Genomic DNA, 19,154 nt, shown 5'->3' with positions numbered 1-19,154 from the left:
GATCTGAGGTTCTGGGCTGCTCTCTGCAGCTTCCATGCAGGGGGGAGGCGAAATGTGAACATAACCCCATGGGACTGGGGCCTCGTGGTGGTACATTGCCCTGCTTTGAGCCTCTGCCCCATGCTCTGTCAGGAGCACGGACTGCTCACCTGCATTTGATAACCTCTGCGTGGCCCCAGTAATTCTGTCACCATCCCTTTGTCTGCAGCAGGACCCATCAGTCAGCCAGGCTGCAGGCATGCTGTGCCAGCACTCAGAGGTGGGTGGGAGCAGCGTTGGGTTTTCCACGCACACACGCCATATCTCCTTATGCTTTTTGCAGGGTTAGGACAGTTGCCTGGTAGGAGGCACGCAGCAAGGCTGCTTGGCAAGGAGTCTCCTTGCTGCTCTGCAGATACACGTTGTCTCCTGCTTGGCTGGCTGCACGAAAGGAAACTGAAGTTTGGTTTCCTCAAGTGAGAGCTGGAAGCTTTGGCCGCATCCCTGCAGTGGGGAGCACCAGGACCAGGGGAGGGGCTGCCAGCTCTCCTTGCCTAGGGAAAGGAGCGATATTTGCAAAGAGAAAACTGGACAAACACTTCAGAAAGCTGTGGTCGGGCTTCTTGCCATGGCGTGGCGGTGGGGTGGTCCGGCAGGCCAGGCTCTGTGTGGTTTGGTGAGCTGGGGTGAGCCAGCAGCGCTGCCCAGCTGTCACCCTGCACCTCTGCAGCACTCGTGTTGATGCTGCCAGTGCCTCCAGTTCAGGCTGCTCTGTGGTGGTGGAAGGCTGCAGGCTGTCCCTGGAGCACCGTGGCATGAAGTGGAGGCCGTTAGAAGCTGGATGGAATGTGCAGCACAGTAGCACTGTTGGTGCTGTCTCTGTCCTGTTCCATCTCATCCCATTCCATCCCAGCCCATCCTATCCCATCCCACCGTGGGTAACAGAAGGGTGGCATGAGCCTGGTGCCAGCACTCCCAGCACAAGGACGTGCTCTCCCCCAGAGGCTTTGATCCCTGGGGTAGCAGCAGAGATGCAGAGCACTGCTGGCACTCTGCTCGGGAAGGAATGTGGCTCCCAGTACAGCAGCACTCACTCACTGGTTGTGCTTTGTGTCACAGAAAAGCAGGGTCCAGAGCGGAAGAGGATTAAAAAGGAGCCCGCCACAAGGAAGCCTGGCTTGCTGTTTGGGATGGGCCTTTCAGGAATCCGGGCAGGCTACCCGCTCTCTGAGCGCCAGCAAGTTGCTCTGCTCATGCAGATGACAGCAGAAGAGTCTGCAAACAGCCCAGGTGAGCTCGGGAGCGTGGTTTGTGTGGGTGAGGCTCACAGCCAGCTGTTGCATACATACCCCACCCGCTGTGGGGTCTGTGCGGGCATTGTGCTGTCTGTGCATACCTTGCATCCCACACGCAGACGTTGCAGCCTTAGCCACCAACTCTGGTTCATAACCCCAGTCCAGCAGCTCAGGTTGCTGTTACTGGGAAACAGCACAGAGCTGTGCAGTGCTGAGAGCATTCAGCTGCTGTCCCAGGAAACGTCTCCCTCCCAGGGCTGCCGGAGCTCACACGCACTGGGTAGAAAAGGCACTTCCCTCGGGATGGGAGGTTTTGGGGTGAGGATCTGTGCAGTCCTCAGTCATGCTCGTGCCACATTCCTTGCAAGGAATGCAGTTCTCTGCAGCGGCTCTGGCAGCCTGCGAGTGCTGTCTGTGCTGCACACACAGGATTTCCTCTGTCTTGGCATCAGTTAACTCAGCGCGTTGTGGGGAGCCTTTTGGTGGAGACGAAAAGCGGTGCAACAGCTCCCTCTAAGGGCTTGGGTCTTCCCACTAACGGCAGTTGGTGACTGTGCTTCTCTCCTCCCCGCAGTTGACACAACACCAAAGCATCCCTCTCAGTCCACAGTTTGTCAGAAGGGAACTCCTAACTCTGCCTCCAAAACCAAAGATAAAGTAAATAAGAGAAACGAGCGAGGGGAGACTCGGCTGCACCGAGCTGCCATCCGCGGGGACGCGCGGCGCATCAAGGAGCTCATCATCGAGGGTGCCGACGTCAACGTGAAGGACTTTGCAGGTGAGCAGCCCCAGCAGCACCAACTGCCTTGGATTTTCCACCTGGAGAATGGCTGCTACCAGAGAAAGCCCTTCCCTCGTGTCGCGGGTTTGCTACTGGTCAAGGGGAGACGATCCCAAAATCATCGTAGAATCACAGAATAAGGATTCTGGTGGAATCATCGTGCCGTGGGGTGCCCACCCGCCCCTGCTGTGCTGGCACCAGGCAGCTCCACCTGGCACATCCCCGAGCCACGCTTCACTCTTTCTGTTCTCTTCGCACGATTTTGGGCTATAAATAGCAGTGCACGTTCCTCTGCCCGTGTGATGAACATCAGTGTGAGACTGAAGCTCTGTGTTGATTAATTCTGGTCACAGGTGCCCCTGTAACTCAGCAGTGAAGGCACTGCAGCGATCTCCCACGGCGCTATCAGCAAAACACCCGGAGCCGGGAGACTTCAAAACAGCGCCTGCTTAAAAATAGCTTGTTTGAACATGATAAAATGCTCCGTTCTGTGCTCTGCAGAGGTTTGTTTGAGAACTGGGGCCGCTGTTACTGTGGAGATGTGCTGTTTGGTGTATCTCAGATCGGGCCCTGTTTTGCAGTGCAGGGCTGCTTGCTCAGAGAGCACAAACAGTGTTTGTTAGGTCTGTGCAGGGGATGCTCTGGGGGAGTGTCTGCAGCTCAGCACGCTGCTCGGTGCGGCAGCCCTATTGCTGAAGCTGGAAGGGGAAAGACACGACTTACACACAACATCACGTTTCCTAATTGCGTACCCCAAATTTCACCACTGGTTTTGCTGGGTCTGTACTGTTTCCATCACACGATCTGGGTGCAGCTGAGGAGAGGTGGGGCTGCAGGGGCTCCTGCAGGGCTGCAGTTGTGGGGCAGAGCTGCAGGTCCTGGCACAGGGCTGGCTGTCCCACAGAGCTGCATGGCACAGGCAGCAGAGGCAGACGGATGTTCCTCCTCACTGCCTCCAGCTCCACGAAGGTGATGCCTGGTTCTGAACGTGTGTTTGCTTGCAGGCTGGACAGCATTGCACGAGGCGTGCAACCGGGGTTACTATGATGTTGCAAAGCAGTTGCTTGCTGCAGGCGCCGAAGTCAACACCAAGGGGTTGGATGATGACACCCCCCTGCACGATGCAGCAAACAACGGGCACTTCAAGGTTGGTTTTTGCTGGTCTTTATGGATGGGGTTTTTTTAATGACTTTTTTTTTTTTTCTTCCTGTGCTTTCAAGCAGCCAGCTGTACCGACACCAACATTCTGAGTATTTCATTATCATTTGCTGCTGATAGCTACATAGCAGGTGGGAGCTCCCTGCCCCATTCTGCTGAGAGCTTTTCTTGTGTAGGAGGGGAGTTCATCCCTTCTGGAGCAGGAGGAGAGAGCATGGCCTTGCATCTGATTCTGCTCCCTCCTTCCTTGCCCAAATTGACCCACGTTGCTAGGCTTTGTCTTCTTTCCTACCACTATCTATTAGCACTGCAGGTTTGTCCCTGGCAACAGGCTGCTCTCCAGCTTGAGGATGAGCCCTGTTCTGTTTTATATCAAAAACACACAGAAAAAAAAAATGTCCATAAGCATTTAAAGTCTCAATTTCTGTTTTTAGGTGGTGAAATTGTTGTTGCATTATGGAGGGAACCCTCATCAAAGCAACAGGAAGGGAGAAACGCCATTAAAAGTAGCCAATTCTCCCACCATGGTGAATCTGCTCCTGGGGAAGACAACTTACCCCTCCAGCGAAGAGAGCTCAACAGGTGAGGCCAATTTTGTGCATGTGGGGGTGGTGTTTGTGGCCCACAGCTGTCTCTGAGCACAGAGCAGTTAGGAGGACAGCAAGGTTAGACTTGCCTGAGTGCCCACAACATGCTGCTGCTGGCTGGAGTCCTTCTGTAGCCATAAGCCCGAACTCAGACAAGTGCAGCCTTGAGCTCTGGGAACAGTGGCTGTTTGCCCTGGAAGCCCACGCTGAGATTGCTTTCCTGGTGCAATTAAGATATGGGATTGGAAGTCATTTGCGGGTAAATGGATATCTGTCATTAAAATGTGGGTGGTGTTCCAGCCTGTGCCTGGACAGGAGGATGTTGGAGCAATGTGGACATTTCCAGGCTGTGCACTGCTGTCATGGCTGGGCCAGGTGGGAAGTGCTGCAGGTTTTGTTAGCACTAACTGGAGGAGAGGTTCCTGTCCTATGGGGGAAGGGCGGGGGGGTCTTGGCCTGCACTGTTTGCAGTTGTAATCCTCTTCGCAGGCCTTAACATGTTGTTGTTCTCTCTGCAGAGACCTCAGAAGAGGAGGATGCCCCCTCCTTTGCGCCCTCCAGCTCGGTTGATGGCAATAACACGGACTCAGAGTTTGAGAAGGGTTTGAAGCACAAGCCCAAGGCCCAGGAGCCCCCCAAAACCATCACTCCGGTGAAGGATGAGTATGAATTCGATGAGGACGATGAACAGGACCGGGTCCCACCAGTCGACGACAAGCATTTGCTAAAAAAGGATTACAGGAAAGAGACTAAAGCGAACAGTTTCATTTCCATACCCAAAATGGAAGTGAAAACTTATACTAAAAATAACACAATTACACCAAAGAAAGCTGCCCACCGCATCCTGTCGGACAGCTCGGACGAGGAGGAGACCAGCGTCGCCGTGGGGACAGGTGAGAAGCTGCGCCTTTCAACCCACTCGATACTGCCCAGCAGCAAGATCCGGGAGCCCGCCAGCACCAAGGCACCGAAGGAGAAAAGCAAAGTGAAAAAGAAGCGGAAGAAGGAGACAAAAAGCAAAGAGGTTCGGTTTGGCAAAAAAAATGACAAATTTTGTTCCTCTGAATCAGAGAGCGAAAACGTGGAGAGTGAGGAGGATGATAGAGACTCTCTTCAGAGCTCTAGCTGTGTAAAGGACTCCAGGCTAGTGCTAAAGGAATCCTCCTTGTTTAACTCTCTGTCTGCCTCATCGACCTCTTCTCATGGGAGCTTAGGATCCCAGAAACACAATGCTAACCTTACAGAACAGCACTCCAAGCACTGGAGGACGGACAATTGGAAAACCATATCTTCCCCAGCTTGGTCAGACGTCAGCTCCTTGTCGGACTCCACGAGGACGAGACTGACGAGCGAGTCAGACTACTCGTCTGAGGAGTCGAGCTTGGAGTCCCTAAAGCCAGTCAGGAAGAAACCAGAGCACAAAAAGAAAAACACCTCCCACAGCACTGTTTCTGAGAAAAAGAATTCATTCCATAGCAACGTGGATGGAGCGATTCCAAAGCTGGACAAGGAGGGGAAGGTGGTTAAAAAGCATAAAACGAAACATAAACATAAAAACAAGGACAAGGGGCAGTGTCCCATCAGCCAAGACATTAAAATAATCAAAACTTTTTCTTTTGAGTTTGAGGACTCTAAACAAAAGCCTGAGAAAGGCTTGATAGTAGAGACAGAAAATCCAGTCGAAAACAAATTGAAAGTGTTAAAGCATGAGCGAGAACACTGTAAGAAGGAAGACAAGCTTCCCAAAGGTAAAGCGGAAGAGAAGGACTGGTTGTTTAAAGATGAGACTGGAAAATCCTCTAAGGAGGAGAAATCATTAAGAAAAGTCAAAGATGGTAGTAAAGACATGAGCAAATCCTTCAGAGAAGGATTGAGTAAATCGGAAAAAGAGAAACCTGTAAAGGAGAAGTCTCCCAAAGAGGAGAAGCCCAGAATACACAAGGAGGAGAGAAAGAAGAAGTCAAAGGACAAGCAGTCCAAATCCGAGAAGAAGAACGAACTGAAAGAGGAGAAGGCTGCTAAGCTTGAGAAAGAAAAATCCTTCAAGGAAGAGAAGGAAAAATGCAAAAAAGAGAAAATGTACAGGGAGGAGTCTGGGTTTGACGAGTTTAATAACAAAGCCCAGTTTCCCGAAAGCGAGGACACGAAGTTCAGCCTCTCGGACGATCAGCAGGAGAGGTGGTTTTCAGACTTGTCTTCTGATTCGTCCTTCGATTTCAAAGGCGAGGATAGCTGGGATTCTCCAGTAACAGATTTCAGGGAGATTAAAAACGACACTGTGGCAAAACTGATCATAGAGCCGGTGAAAGAGGAAACTAAAGACAAGAAAAAGGAAAACAAAACGAAAGAGAAGAAAGAATACAGCGAGAAACGTAGCGAAAAGGACTCCTTCCTAAAGAAGAAAGAAAGAGACTATGTGGAGAAAAGCTCGGAAAAGAAAAAGGACCAAACAGAGAGGCACAAAGCTGCTCCTAGTTATCTGCCTGAAAAAGATAAGAAAAGGAAGGATTCTGCAGAGGGTGTCAAGGAGAAGAAAGAGAAAGATACAGGCGAAACCAACAAAGATAGAAAGGATTCCTCTGATGGCTCTAAAGACCGAAAAGAGAGTAAGACGAAGCAGGAGGAGCCCTACCGGGATGAATTCAAGGAGTACGGCTGTGAGGCGTTCTTCAAGGAGAAGTCTGACACCGAATTCAGCGGCAAAGCCCTGGAGAGCTGGGAGAGGCACCACTCTGGGAAGGACAAGGAGAAGAAAGATGCTTCCGAGAAGGAAAAAAAAGAAAAAGTGAAGCCAGAGAAGTACAAGGAGAAATCCAAAGAAGGCGACAAGGAGAAAAACGAAAAAGCGGCTCCTGAGAAAATCCCAAAAGACAAAGAACTGGAAAAGAGCTTCAAAGAGAAGAAGGAAAGCAAGGAGAAATACAAAGACCTACACGGCAAAGACAAGGAAAGGAAGAGTTCCTTCGACCAAGTGAAAGAGAAGAAGGAGAAAAGCTTTTCCACGGACCGAGAAGACTTCTCTGAGAAAAAGGATGAGAAGAAAGGCAAGGAGAAGAGCTGGTACAGCATCGCGGACATCTTCACTGATGAAAGCGAAGATGAGAGGGATGATTACAGCTTGACGGGGTTCAAAGTGGGCGAATCGGTGGGGAGTGAGATGCACCGGCTGGACAGCCTGCAGGAGAAGGACGAGGGTGAGAAGGAGCTGTACTCCGACAAACACCGCAAGTACTCCTCCGACCGGCAGCACTCCGGGGAGAAACAGAAGGATAAGGAGTCCAAGGAGAAGAAAAAGGACAAGGGAACATCGGAAGGGGGAAAAGAGAAGAAGGAGAAGAATTCCTTTGAAAAACACAAAGAGAAGAAAGATAAGGATTCTTCGGAGAAGTACAAAGACAGGAAAGACAGAACATCCATCGATTCCAATCAGGAGAAGAAGAACAAGCAGAAGCTCCCAGAAAAGGCTGACAAGAAGCACGCCAGCGACGAGAAGGTGAAAAACAAGCACAAGGAGAAGCTGGATAAGGAGCATTCCAAGGAGAAAAAGTCTTCAAAAGGAGGAGAGCCGGAGAAGAGCCTACTGGAGAAGTTGGAGGAGGAGGCTCTCAATGACTACAGGGATGACTCCAACGACAAGATCAGCGAGATCTCCTCCGACAGCTTCACAGATAGAGGGCAGGACCCGGGGCTCAGCAGCCTCTTCGAGTCTTCGAATCTCTCTCTCGCAGACGCCTCCGAAGAAAAGTTCAAGGACTCTCTCCCGTTGCCCTGCCTACAGGACAAACTGAAGGAGAAGGAGCGGCACAGGCATTCCTCATCTTCCTCAAAGAAGAGTCACGAGAAGGAAAAGGCGAAGAAGGAGAAGACCGAGAAAAAGGAAAAAACAGATGAATTCAAAGACTCCAGCAGCAGGAAGGATTCCACTCATTATGAAAAGGATTTCTCTGTGGATGGGGAGGCTTTCAGCTCCTCCTACGGCATGAAGGCAGAGCCTGATGAGGAACCAGAGAAAAGCATTGATTACTTATTTTCTGAAAAGAAAGATAAAAATGATTCTGAAAGAGAGCTGTCAAAGAAGGCGGAGAAAGAAAAGACTTACGGTTCCAGCACCATCAGCACAGCTAAGGAGAAAAAGAAGCGAGATAAACACAAGGAAAAATGGAAGGAGGAAAAGGAAAAGCACAGAGACAAACACGCAGATGGTTTCTTTAAACACCACAAGGACGAGCCAAAGTCAGCGCTTAAGGACAAGGACAGTCCTCAGGTTACCGCCTTCAAGGAGAAATCAAAGGAGGAGAACCTCAAATTCGGTGAGACCAAACTGAAGGAGAAGCTGAAGGAGAACCAAGAGAAAGACAAAGCAGAGTCAATAAAAATAAGCAACGGCAATGAAAAAATAACCCTTTCCAAAGACAGCGGCAAGAAGGATGCCAGGCCGAGGGAGAAGCTGCTGGGGGACGGAGATCTGATGATGACCAGCTTTGAGAGGATGCTGAGCCAGAAAGACCTGGAGATCGAGGAGCGACACAAACGGCACAAGGAGAGAATGAAACAAATGGAGAAGATGAGGCACAGGTCCGGAGACCCCAAACTGAAGGACAAAATTAAAAGCTCCGAGGACGTCCGCAAGAGGAGCCTGGATCTGACAGCAAAGAAGCCGCTGGCACTGGACACTCAGCTCAAGGACAAGAAGCTCAAAGAGCTGGGCCCACTGACGCCCATACTGTCACCAGAGAACAAGGCGCAGCCCGCAGCTGGGGCGGACTCCAAGGACTGGATCACGGGCCCGCAGCTGAAGGAGATCCTCCCGGCGTCCCCTAGGCCAGACCAGAACCGGCCAACGGGCGTCCCCACCCCGGCGTCTGTCGTGTCCTGCCCCAGCTACGAGGAGGTGATGCAGACCCCGCGCACGCCCTCCTGCAGCAACGAGGACTACACCGACCTGATGTTTGAGTGTGCGGACTCGCAGCACTCGCTGCCCATATCCACCATGTCCATGAACGCGTGCTCGCCGTCCTTCTTTGACAGGTACGCGAACGTTGCGGGGGCCCTCCCCGAGAACCCTGCTCAGACCCCAACTCGTACCATCCCCTCCTCAAACCTGTACCGCTCCATCTCTGTCGACATCAGAAGGGCACCTGAGGAAGAGTTCAGTGTTGGAGATAAGTTTTTCAGACAGCAGAGCGTCCCAGCGACGTCAAATTACGACTCTCCAGTGCAGCATTTAATGGAGGAGAAGGTTCCCCTTCCTTCTGTTCCCGCTGAGAAGTTCCAGTGTCTGTCTCCTGGCTATTACTCACCAGACTATGGGGTTTCGTCGCCCAAGGTGGAAGCCCTGCACTGCCCGCCAGCGGCGGTCAGCGGGGTCTCCCAGTCACCTGAAAGTGTCTTTTCTGGTTTACAAGCAAAGTCCTCCCCTTCGCACAGAGACGAGCTTCTAGCTCCCTCGGTAGAAAGTGCTCTTCCCCCCGACCTGGGCATGCCGCTGGATACCACAGAGGAGCAGCAAGCCACCGCCTCCATCATGCCGCCAGAGCCCACCTACTTGCCGCCAATTGAAGAGAATAATTTTGGTTCGGCAATGCCGGAACAAACCAGCATGGACTGGGATACCCCTCCTGCCCGGAACCCCGACACGGCAATCCCTCCCAGCCTGATGGCAAACGCGGCCGAGCACTCCGTCGGCTGGTCCATGGGCTCTGAGCTCCTGATGAAATCACCCCAGCAGTTTGCCGAGTCCCCGAAACCTGCGCTCTGCTCTCTGGAGCCCATCCATCCCACGCCGGTCGCCTTCATCCCCACAGACGCTTCCTACCCCGTTTCTCCCATATCGTACCCTCTGTCCGTGTCGGAGCCGGGGCTGGACGAAGTCAAGGAAGACGCAGAGGAAGCGGTACCAGGAGAAATGGCCAACGCTGAGGAGCAGGCACCATACATGTCCCCCACGAGGCTGGACACGTTCTTCACCGGTTGCAAGCCTCTTCCCGAGGAGGCACCCGAGATCCCCACAGAGACCCCCTGTGTGCCAGCAGAACCTCAGGCAGAAGCGGTCAGCGTGCAGGAAAACACCTACTTGGAAAACAACAGCACGACACCGGCAAACGGCGAGGAGGCGGTGACGTGGCCAGACTCCTTCACCACCCCTGAGGATGAGCTGGACCTCGGCCCCTTCTCGCTGCCCGAGCTCCCGCTGCAGCCCAAGGATGTGGCTGAGGCGGAGGTGGCCGAGGCAGAGCCGGCCGAGGAGGGCATGGCTGCAGCCCCAGAGGTGAGTGCTGGGAGCACAAAGGCTGGCACGGCTGCCACAGCCACTGGAGAGGCAGAGGAGCCCGCAGCTGTCCCGGCAGCACCCGTCCCACCCACGGACACTGAGCCGCCAGCTGAGGAGCAGAAACCTGATGGGGCTGTGCAGGAAGCCACCTCAGAAGCAACGAGTGGGGCAGAGGAGAAAGGTGCGGAGGAGGCAGAGGCACAGGTGCTCCCAGCTGCCCCGACAGAGCCTGCCCAGGCCGAGGGCAGAGAGGTGGAGGGTGCACAGGATGAGCCGGCCGCCTCCGCTGCAGTGGTGGAGGGCAGCTCTGGTCCTCCTGCAGCCCCCAGTGAGGGCAGCGCCGGCCCCGAGAGCACGGCGGGGCGCACCGGGAGCCAGGGCCCTTCCTCCCAGCCCGAGGCCCCTCCAGCTCAGGCTGAAGTCGTTGAGCCAGTGCAGAAACCGGTAGCAGAAGCTCCCAAACCCCCCAAAATAGAAGAGATTCCTCAGCGGATCACCAGGAACCGGGCGCAGATGCTCGCCAACCAAAACAAGCAGAATGCCGCGGCTGCTGAGAAGGAGTTTCCTCCCGTCCCTGCGCCCACCACCCGCACCAAGGGCCGCGGGACCGAGGAGGACGACTCCCAGGCGCAGCACCCACGGAAGCGCCGCTTCCAGCGCTCCAACCAGCAGCTGCAGCAGCAGATCAACACGTCCACCCAGCAGACCCGCGAGATGATCCAGCAGACCCTGGCAGCTATCGTCGACGCCATCAAACTGGACGACATCGAACCGTACCACAGCGACAGGTCCAACCCCTACTTCGAGTACCTCCAGATCAGGAAAAAGATCGAAGAGAAGCGGAAAATCCTCTGCTACATCACTCCCCAGGCTCCGCAGTGCTACGCTGAGTACGTCACCTACACGGGCTCCTACCTGCTGGATGGCAAACCTCTGAGCAAGCTCCACATCCCCGTGGTGAGTCCCTTCTCTTTGCCTGCGGGGTAGAACACGCCACTGAGGCTCTGCCCTGTCTGCCAGCACAGCCACTGTTGTCCCCCAGTACTCCCAGGGCACCTCCATGGTGCCCAGCAGTGCCTTTCCTCTACTTCTAGACAGTGCTCGCAGTGACAAAATGAAGCCTTGAGTTGCAGGTGGCTGCGTGGTCAATGCGTCCTCTGAGATGTGTTTTTGCAGAGAAGACCTCAGGCTGTGCTTAGGAGGAGCCTGAGATTTGTGCAGGTTTTAGAGAAGGGTGGTATGAAGGCACTGGATTTGAGGCCAGAAGGCAAAATGGCTTTTAAAGGCAGCGCAGTAATGAACCTAGGAGAGTGCAGGATAGCTGCTCTTAGCTGCTGCCATTGTCCATTGAGCTCTGCTGCTTCACCTGCCAACAGCACGCACTGCTCGGCAGTGGGATCCGCCTTCCTCTGCTGCTCTGCACGAACGTGCTCTGCAGATGCTTGGTGCTGCAGGCAGTAACTCCAGGATCCTGCAGGAGGAGGTCAATGAGACTGCCTCCCTCCCTGCTGCAGACGGGGTCAGGTTACCCCAGCTATTTCTGCTGCCCATGCAGCACAACCCACACGTCAGTTCCAGTCTGATGAGTTGCACACCCTTTGCCTGCCCAGCACCGCGGTGGGTGTAGCTGAGCTCACGCCTGCCTGCTCCTTCCCACACCAGCTCAGGGCCCGAGTGCCACATCTCTGCAGTTCTTGGCCTCCCCCAGGGGTGGTGACTCCCACAGCTCCCTGGGCAGCCCATGCTGCTGCCTGAGCAGAGCAGTGTTTCCTAACTGCCCCGTTGTGTCCCCGCAGATCGCCCCACCGCCGTCGCTGGCGGAGCCCCTGAAGGAGCTGTTCAAGCAGCAGGAGGCCGTCCGGGGGAAGCTGAGGCTCCAGCACAGCATCGAGCGGGTAAGGCAGCGCCAGCAGCTCTTGCTGGGAGAAAAAAGCCCCGAGTTTCCTTTGCTGAGGGAAACTGAGGCTGCCCTGCTCACTGCTGTGTTTGCTCTCTCCCAGGAGAAGCTCATCGTCTCCTGCGAGCAGGAGATTTTGAGAGTGCACTGTCGAGCAGCACGGACTATTGCCAACCAGGCTGTGCCCTTCAGTGCCTGCACCATGCTGCTGGACTCCGAGGTCTACAACATGCCTCTAGAAAATCAGGTCAGTAGTGCCTGCCTGCTGGCACAGGGCTGTCTCTGGGGAGCCGTGCAAGACCCCAAGCAGATGGGTTTATCTGGGTTGAGATAGAGGGAGAGAACCATTAAAGTAATCTGAACACTGGCTTGGAAAGTGCTGGGCTGCTCTCGGCACACAGGACGTGGGATCCCTCCCTCTGCTCAAGGAGGTCTGTGCTGCTGGGAGGGAATTGTGCCGGGTTTGGGAGTGCTGATGTATCCGCTGCACCCATCCACAGAGTGGGCAGTGCCCGCATGTCAGGGTGTGCTCCCATGTCCCCCCCACTCTGACTGCAGCGAGCGTGTGCTGTAGGAACGGTTTGAGCACAGCCTGTTAGACCTTGGAGTGCTGAAAGTAAATAACCCATCTCCCACGTCATTCCCTTCTGCTCAGGGAGACGAAAACAAGTCAGTCAGGGACCGCTTCAACGCACGGCAGTTCATTTCCTGGCTGCAAGACGTGGACGACAAGTATGACCGGATGAAGGTGAGGACTGTGGGTGCAGTGCTGGGCTCAGATCCCGCTGCTCGGTGCCACGGGGCAGGCACAGCTTTGGGAGCTGCGTTCCTGTGGCTTCCAAAAGCTCTGCAGCAAGGCACGTGGGGTGCTGGGCCAGAACCAGGGGATGGGGACACGTTCTGCTTAGTACCTGTCTGGCTGCTGCTGTGTTGTCATCCTGAGCTTCCCTGCTGTGCTCACCCCCAGGGTTGCTCTTTGCTGGCTGCAGCAAGCTCAGAACCTGCAGCAAAGAGGGAATTGGGCAGGGTCCAGAGTGCTCTGCAGGGCTCTGGGCAGGCAGACCCCGGGGGGACATTGGTCCATTGGTGACAGAGAGGTAGCAGCTCTGTGCAGGGAGCAGCACCCTGCTCTTGGGCATTGAGTGCGCTGCTGCTGGCAGCGCGGGGTCAGAGCTCTGAGTGCTCATGGCTTCCAAAGCTACTGCACCTCCCATGCTGTGCTGCGTGGCTCTGTAATGCTATAATGGGATGATAATAGCAGGGTGGTAAAGTCTTTAGCTATAGCAAATGAGAACGAGCCACAGAAATGAAAGAAAAGAGCTGCTTACCTTTGGAAAGCCTCAGGTGGACAGGGATCTCCAGCAAGAGATGCCCTCACCTCCACTGCCAGCCCTTAAATGAGCTCTGGGAAGGGGTGGATCCTGGCTCCAGCCCTCCCAGTCGCTCAGATGCATCGCATACAGCTGAGCTGCCCTGGGTTGGCCCTGCCTTCCACCAGGTGCTCCATCACTGCTTCAGGCCCTGACTTAGCACGGCCACTCCACGCTCCCCTGAGCTGCTGTTGGCACGTGGTGACAGAGAGCACCCCGAGCTCCGCATCACCTCCTTCGTGCCGCGCTGCGGTGCCCTCAACACGGCGTGCAGGAGCAGTGCCGGAGGGCTCCGTTCCGTGGGTGGGGGTGTTGGGGCGGGGGCTTCGCGGGGACATCCCCGCGTCCTTCCCAGGGCCGTGCAGCGTCCCCTCCTGCCCTCACCCCCCTCTGTCCCCTTGTCCCGCAGACGTGCCTGCTGATGCGGCAGCAGCACGAGGCCGCCGCGCTGAACGCGGTGCAGAGGATGGAGTGGCAGCTGAAGGTGCAGGAGTTGGACCCCGCGGGGCACAAATCCCTCTGCGTCAACGAGGTGCCCTCCTTCTACGTGCCAATGGTCGACGTGAACGACGACTTTGTGCTGTTGCCGGCATGACAGTTGTGCACCGGGAGGCGTCACTGAACACTGGCACGGACGGAGCCCGCCGAGGTCGGGCGGTCGCGCTCACATTCACCCTTCCCGCTTGCTGATGAATCCCTTGGTCAGAGGAGGAGGAAGCAGCTATCGGCAGAAAACCACCAAAACGAAAACAAAACGAACAGAACCCAATAAGAACCGAAAACGAAAAGTTGCACTTTGTTCGCAGCGCGGCCCCCCCGTGCCCGGCGGCGGGCAGGAGCAGCGGGCGGCGCTGCCGGAGGTGCTGCGCGGGCACGTGGGCAGCGCTGTGCTCAGCGAGAGGAGACCGCGGGGGGGGCAGGGGGCGATTTTTCTCTTCCATCCCGGGTACGTCTCAAAAAGGACTCGAGTCAAAAGGACACGCGGAGACCCGACCCGAGGCAAAGGACGGCGGTGCCCGCGGGCAGCGCTGCGCTGCGGGCGGTGGTGCCCGGCGGTGCCCGGCAGTGCCCGGCCGTGGGCGGCGGTAACACAGAGAAAGGACTTTGCCAACTGTGTTTTTAATGGAGTAAAATCCATGTGGTTTATATATATATATATATTTTTTTTTTCCTTTAATCTTGGGCATTTCGTTTCTCTTTCTGAGAACATAACTTGAAAAAAAAACACTACAGAGCCAATACTCATATAAAGAAAAATTGTATCCCATAAATGCTGTACAGTTTTTATATACATTAACAATGTACTTTTGCTGCCTTCTAGATAATTTATTTTGCAACACATTACTGCACAGTTGTAAATAACTTATGTACTGTAACATCACTTTCAGTTATGTGTAAAGAAATAAATAAATTAATTAAAATTACCTTTGTCTCTGCGGTCCGGCGGCGCTGCCGGGGGGGCAGCAGAGCCCCACTGTGCCCTCCGACCCCACTGACCCCACGGTGCCCTCTCTGACCCCACTGCTGTGCCCCCCCCCGGCTCTCTGCCCCCCTCTGCCTCTCCCTGTGCAGCCGTCCCATCCCATAGCGCCGCGGTGGGGGCAGATGTGGCCCTCTGAGATAACCCCCCTCGCTGTTGTTAACGTTCTGAGTCCCGCGGTGGCCGTCCTGCTGCTTTGCCCCCACCTCCCCCTGCTCAGCCCCCATTCTGGAGCTGTGGGCACCGTGGGGCTCAGCGGGAGGGGCTCAGCGTCCCCAGTGCGGATACAGAACTCCCCCTTTTCTGCCCTCTCCCCCCCCCCCCGCTCCACCGTTCCCCCTCCGCTGTTTTCCTGCCCCGCAGCTCCATCTCACGGACCGCCCCCGCCGCGATCCCCGCGCGGCTCCAAACGCCCCGAACCGAACGGCGCCCTTCGGGGGCGGGCGGGGGGCAGAGCCCGGCCCAGGGGTGGGCGCAGCGGGCGGTCCCCGCCCTCACCTGCGGGGCCGAACGGATGGCGGCGGCGTCGGGACCGGGAGCGGGACCGGGAGCGGGGGGTGGGGGCGGCGGGCGGCCGCGGGGCTGTCGGGCGGCGGGGGGGTGGGCTCCGTGCGCGGCGCTGGCGCTGGGCTGGGCGCTGGGCTGGGCGCTGGGAGCCGAACCCCCCCACCGCTGCCGCCCCGACCCCGCGCTGCTGCCGCCGCCGCTGCGCCGCCTGGCGGGGTCCGCTCTGCTCCGCGCCGCCGTACCGCGGCTCCGCTCCGGATGGAGTCCGTGTCAGCTCTACCGGTACCGCGGAACCGCCGCTCCGCCCAACGGCACCGGGCCCTGCACCCGAGGGTGGCACTACGCGATGCCCGCCGCCGGGCTGCGCTCCAATCTGGTCACGGAGGTCTGCGGGGAACCCGGAGGAAGGGGAGGGTGGAGGGCATCGGGGGGCGTGCTGGGGTTGGGGGTCGTAGGGGCCGCCGAGCCGGGGGGGCGCTGGGGTTGGGGAGGGGGGTTAAGAGGGTGTAACGGTGTCTGTAGGCTTTGGGGATGGGGGGGATCTGAGTGCGGGGAGGTGTGGAAGAGCGCGTGGGCGCGGCGGATCTGGGATAGGTTTGTATCTGGAGGGGGTCCGGGGGTGGCGGGGGGGTGATAGGGGTCGTTGAGTCTGTGGGGGTTTAGGAGGGGCTGCGGGGGGGGGGGGGCTGGAGCCAGAGAGGGAATTGAGGGGGTTCTGGGGGCTGTTCCTCTCTTCTGGGGGGTTGGGGCTCTTAAGGTCTATGGGATTTGGAGGAAGTTGAGGGGTTGGAAGGGTCCCGGGGAGGGGATGAATGGTGTATGGGAGGTCTGGGGGGCTTGGAACAGAGGGGAACCCGGGGTCCTTGGGAGCTCAGGAGAGAGTCGGGGTCCTGAGTTCTGGGGGGTTCAGGAGGATCTGGGGGGGGGACGGATTGGGGAGGGGTCGGAAGAGCCTCGGGAGTTCCCTAAGTTAGGGAGGGGCTGAGAGGTCCTGGATGTGAGTGGGATCTGCGGAGTCCTGGGGCCTGGGGGGACTTTGGGAGAGGTTGGGGGGCTTGGAGAGTCTGGGGGAATCCCTGCACTTTGGGGGTATCTGAGGGATCCTGGTCTGGGGGTTCTGGGGAGTCCTGGGGTCCGGAGTGGGGGTCCGAGGGACCTCAGGGGGCTCTGGAGGGTGTTGTTGAGGTCTGGCATTCCTTGGATGTGTTGGAGGGTGCCCAGAAGCCCCCCAGGCAACGGACCCCCACCTCCCCCCCGCAGTGGGACCTGGTGTGTGCCGCACGTTGGAAGGTACCCCTGGAGCAAACCACGCACCTGCTGGGCTGGGCACTGGGCAGCGTGGCTGCGGGCATGGCCTGCGACAGGTAGTGGGGCGGGGGGGGGCTGGCGGGGTATCCCCCCATAGGGCCCCCAGCCCAGCTCAGCCCCCCACCCCCCAGGTTTGGCCGCCGTCCCACCTTCCTGGTGTCCCTGGGGCTGGCGGTGCCGCTGGGGCTCAGTGTGGCGTTGGCCATCGACTTTGTCATGGTGTTGGTGGCACGGCTGCTCTTCGGGGCTGCGCTGGCCGGAGCCTTCCTCTCCCTCTACGTGGCGCGTGAGTGGGGTGTGGGCTGCTGTGGGGCCCGGCAAGCGGTGTGCTGTGGGATGAGGGCTGTGGGATGCTGTGAGATGCGGGATCCTGCAGGGTGCAGGATGCTCCAGCAAGTGGCGTGCTGTGGAGTGCAGGATGCTGTGGGATGCTGAGGGATGCTGAGGGATGCTGTGGGATTCAGGGCCCTGCAGGGTGCAGATGCCCCACGGCCACGACCCCCACCCTGCACCGTTTGTCCTCGCGTCTCACGCCAGGGCTGGAGCTGTGTGACCCCCCGCACCGGCTGGAAGTGACGATGATCGCCGGCTTCTCGTGGCTGGCGGGAGAGCTGCTGCTGCCGGGGCTGGCGGTGCTGTGCCGAGACTGGCGGGTGCTGCAGGGCGCCGTGACGGCCGTGCTGGCGCTGCTGGCAGCGTGTTGGTGGTGAGCACGGGGGGGGGGGAGCGGGGCCGGGCGGCACACCCCGGCATCAAAGGCTGCGGGGCTCTCGTGCGCCGTGGGTAAATGTTTGCTCAGATCTCGAGCTGAGGGTTTCCAGGAACGGGGTGGGGGTGGCAGCGGGGGGGGTCGGTCCCTTTCTCACGCCGCGATGTCGGTCCCCGCAGGTGCCCGGCGCTGCTGCTGGAGTCCCCGTGCTGGCTGTTGGCCACGCAGCAGCCGGACAAGGCCAGGAGGACGCTGCGGGCGCTGTCGGGGAGCGGCGGGGCCGAGGAGCAGAGCGGCACCACGGCGGGTGCGCGGGGGGGCGGTCGGGACCCCCCTTTCCCGATCCCGGTGGGGCCGTGCCGGCTCTGAGCTCCGTGCCGCGCAGAGCCGGAGGCGCTGGCAGAGCAGTGCCCGCAGCCCCGCTACCACACCGTGTGCGAGATCTTCGGCACCAGGGTCATCTGGAAGAACGCCGTCATCCTCGGCTTCACCGCGTGAGCGCAGCGGCGTCGGGGGTCCCCGGAACCCCCGTCCCCAGAACCGCTCCCATCCGTCACAGCCCCCCATCCGCACCCCGCAGGTTCATCGGCTCCGGCATCCGGCACTGCTTCACCCGCAATCTGGCGCCGCACCTCCCGCGCTTCCTCCCCGCGTACTTCGCGCTGCGGGGCCCCGAGGCGGCCGCGTGCCTTTTCCTCTGCGTCACCGCGGAGCGCTGCGGCCGTCGCGCTGTGCTGCTGCTGTGCGCTGTGCTGACCGGCACCGCCTCGCTGCTGCTGCTGGCGCTCACCCAATGTAAGGAGCCGGGGGTGGGGGGCGGTGGGGGTCGGGGGTCTCTGGGGTTCGCGCCCTCATGGCTCCCCGCCCCACCTCCCCGCGCAGACCTCCTGGAGCTCATCGTGCTGATGCTGTCCGTGCTGGGGGTCACCGCCTCGCACGCCGTCACCATGCTCAGCATCTTCTTTGCCAGCGAGGTGCTGCCCACCGTGGTCAGGTGAGCGGTCCCCGACCCCCCCCACAACATCACCCCTCTGCTCCCCCCTCCATATCCTCCACCCCCCCCTCTCCCCCCGGCTCTCAGCCCGTTCTCCCCCCGCAGAGGCGCGGGGCTGGGCCTGGTGGTGGGGGCCAACCTGGTGGGCTCCGCCGCCGCCCCCATCGCCGCCGTCGCCAGCAGCCGCGGGTTCTTCCTGCACCACCTGGTGTTCGCCTCCTTCGCCATCCTGGCGGTGCTCAGCATCATGCTGCTGCCCGAGAGCCAGGGCCGCCGCCTGCCCCACTCCCTGCAGGAGGGCGAGAGCCAGCGCCGGCCCCCCCTCTTCCGCCGCCCCCCCCGCGAGGACCACCTCCCCCTGCTCGCCCCCCGCGGCATTCCCCACGACTATTCCCGCATCGTCCCCTCTGCCCAAAGGGCGCTGGGATCGGGCCGCGGCCCCGCGGGTCCCCCCACCGAGACGTAGCCACGGCCCCCAGGGGGGGTTCCCAATGCTACTTGGCCCGGGGGGGGAGGGAGGGGGGCAAGCCCAGCGATGGGTGCACGCAGACCCCCCTCCCCCGGTGGCCAAACGCAGCGCTGTGCGCCCCGCTGCTCCGAACCCCCCATCCCCGTGTGGCCCCGGGGCTGGGAAAGGGCTGCGTGCCCCCTCCCCCCCCCCCCGCCCCCACATTGGGCCGGATCCTGCCCCGGGAGGAGCGCTGCTGGGAGTCCTGGGGCGGGGGGTGATGCCCCGGGTGGGGGGGGGGAGTGGGGGAGGAATGCAGCGGGTGCTGACGTGCTGCCAATAAAAGTGCCTTTGTTTGTACACGGGGGGG

At 58.5% G+C, this 19,154-nt stretch overlaps 2 protein-coding genes across 10 annotated transcripts in view; both read left to right on the top strand.

The window, feature by feature from the left end:
* ANKRD11 (ankyrin repeat domain 11) overlaps positions 1-14,762 on the top strand; it is an 81,433-nt gene extending 66,671 nt beyond the window's left edge. For all 8 annotated transcript variants that reach the window (XM_046899551.1, XM_015292674.4, XM_046899550.1 and 5 more), the window contains 9 exons: positions 1,099-1,269; positions 1,849-2,052; positions 3,060-3,202; positions 3,648-3,795; positions 4,319-11,028; positions 11,868-11,966; positions 12,072-12,215; positions 12,624-12,716; positions 13,748-14,762. In XM_046899551.1, coding sequence (XP_046755507.1) covers positions 1,099-1,269; positions 1,849-2,052; positions 3,060-3,202; positions 3,648-3,795; positions 4,319-11,028; positions 11,868-11,966; positions 12,072-12,215; positions 12,624-12,716; positions 13,748-13,933 — 7,898 coding nt within the window. In that variant the 3' untranslated portion in view covers positions 13,934-14,762. The remainder of the gene's footprint in view (positions 1-1,098; positions 1,270-1,848; positions 2,053-3,059; positions 3,203-3,647; positions 3,796-4,318; positions 11,029-11,867; positions 11,967-12,071; positions 12,216-12,623; positions 12,717-13,747) is intronic.
* A 533-nt stretch (positions 14,763-15,295) lies between these two features.
* On the top strand, positions 15,296-19,144 carry SLC22A31 (solute carrier family 22 member 31). Of its 2 annotated transcripts, XM_015292672.4 has the most exons (9): positions 15,296-15,710; positions 16,586-16,689; positions 16,765-16,919; positions 17,171-17,339; positions 17,522-17,649; positions 17,728-17,836; positions 17,923-18,137; positions 18,225-18,336; positions 18,442-19,144. In XM_015292672.4, the coding sequence occupies exons 1-9, from the start codon at positions 15,333-15,335 to the stop codon at positions 18,800-18,802; spliced, it is 1,731 nt and encodes a 576-aa protein (XP_015148158.2). In that variant the 5' UTR covers positions 15,296-15,332; the 3' UTR covers positions 18,803-19,144. The 2 variants fall into 2 exon arrangements, with proteins under 2 accessions (XP_015148158.2, XP_046755508.1); XM_046899552.1 differs by lacking the exon at positions 16,765-16,919 and having other exon boundaries at positions 15,541-15,710.
* Positions 19,145-19,154: the final 10 nt, after the last annotated feature.

This window comes from Gallus gallus, chromosome 11, assembly GCF_016699485.2.
Source record: "Gallus gallus isolate bGalGal1 chromosome 11, bGalGal1.mat.broiler.GRCg7b, whole genome shotgun sequence".
NCBI lineage: Eukaryota > Metazoa > Chordata > Aves > Galliformes > Phasianidae > Gallus > Gallus gallus.
Note: the sequence above shows the minus strand (reverse complement) of the source record. Positions and strands in the feature narration are given on the sequence as shown.

Excerpts from the sequence above, each read along its gene's own strand:
- SLC22A31 (XM_015292672.4), top strand. The coding sequence starts at position 15,333 with ATGGCGGCGGCGTCGGGACCGGGAGCGGGACCGGGAGCGGGGGGTGGG. Across the intron at positions 16,920-17,170 it reads CCTCTCCCTCTACGTGGCGC|GGCTGGAGCTGTGTGACCCC; the intron begins GTGAGTGGGGTG and ends GTCTCACGCCAG. Across the intron at positions 17,340-17,521 it reads CTGCTGGCAGCGTGTTGGTG|GTGCCCGGCGCTGCTGCTGG; the intron begins GTGAGCACGGGG and ends CGGTCCCCGCAG.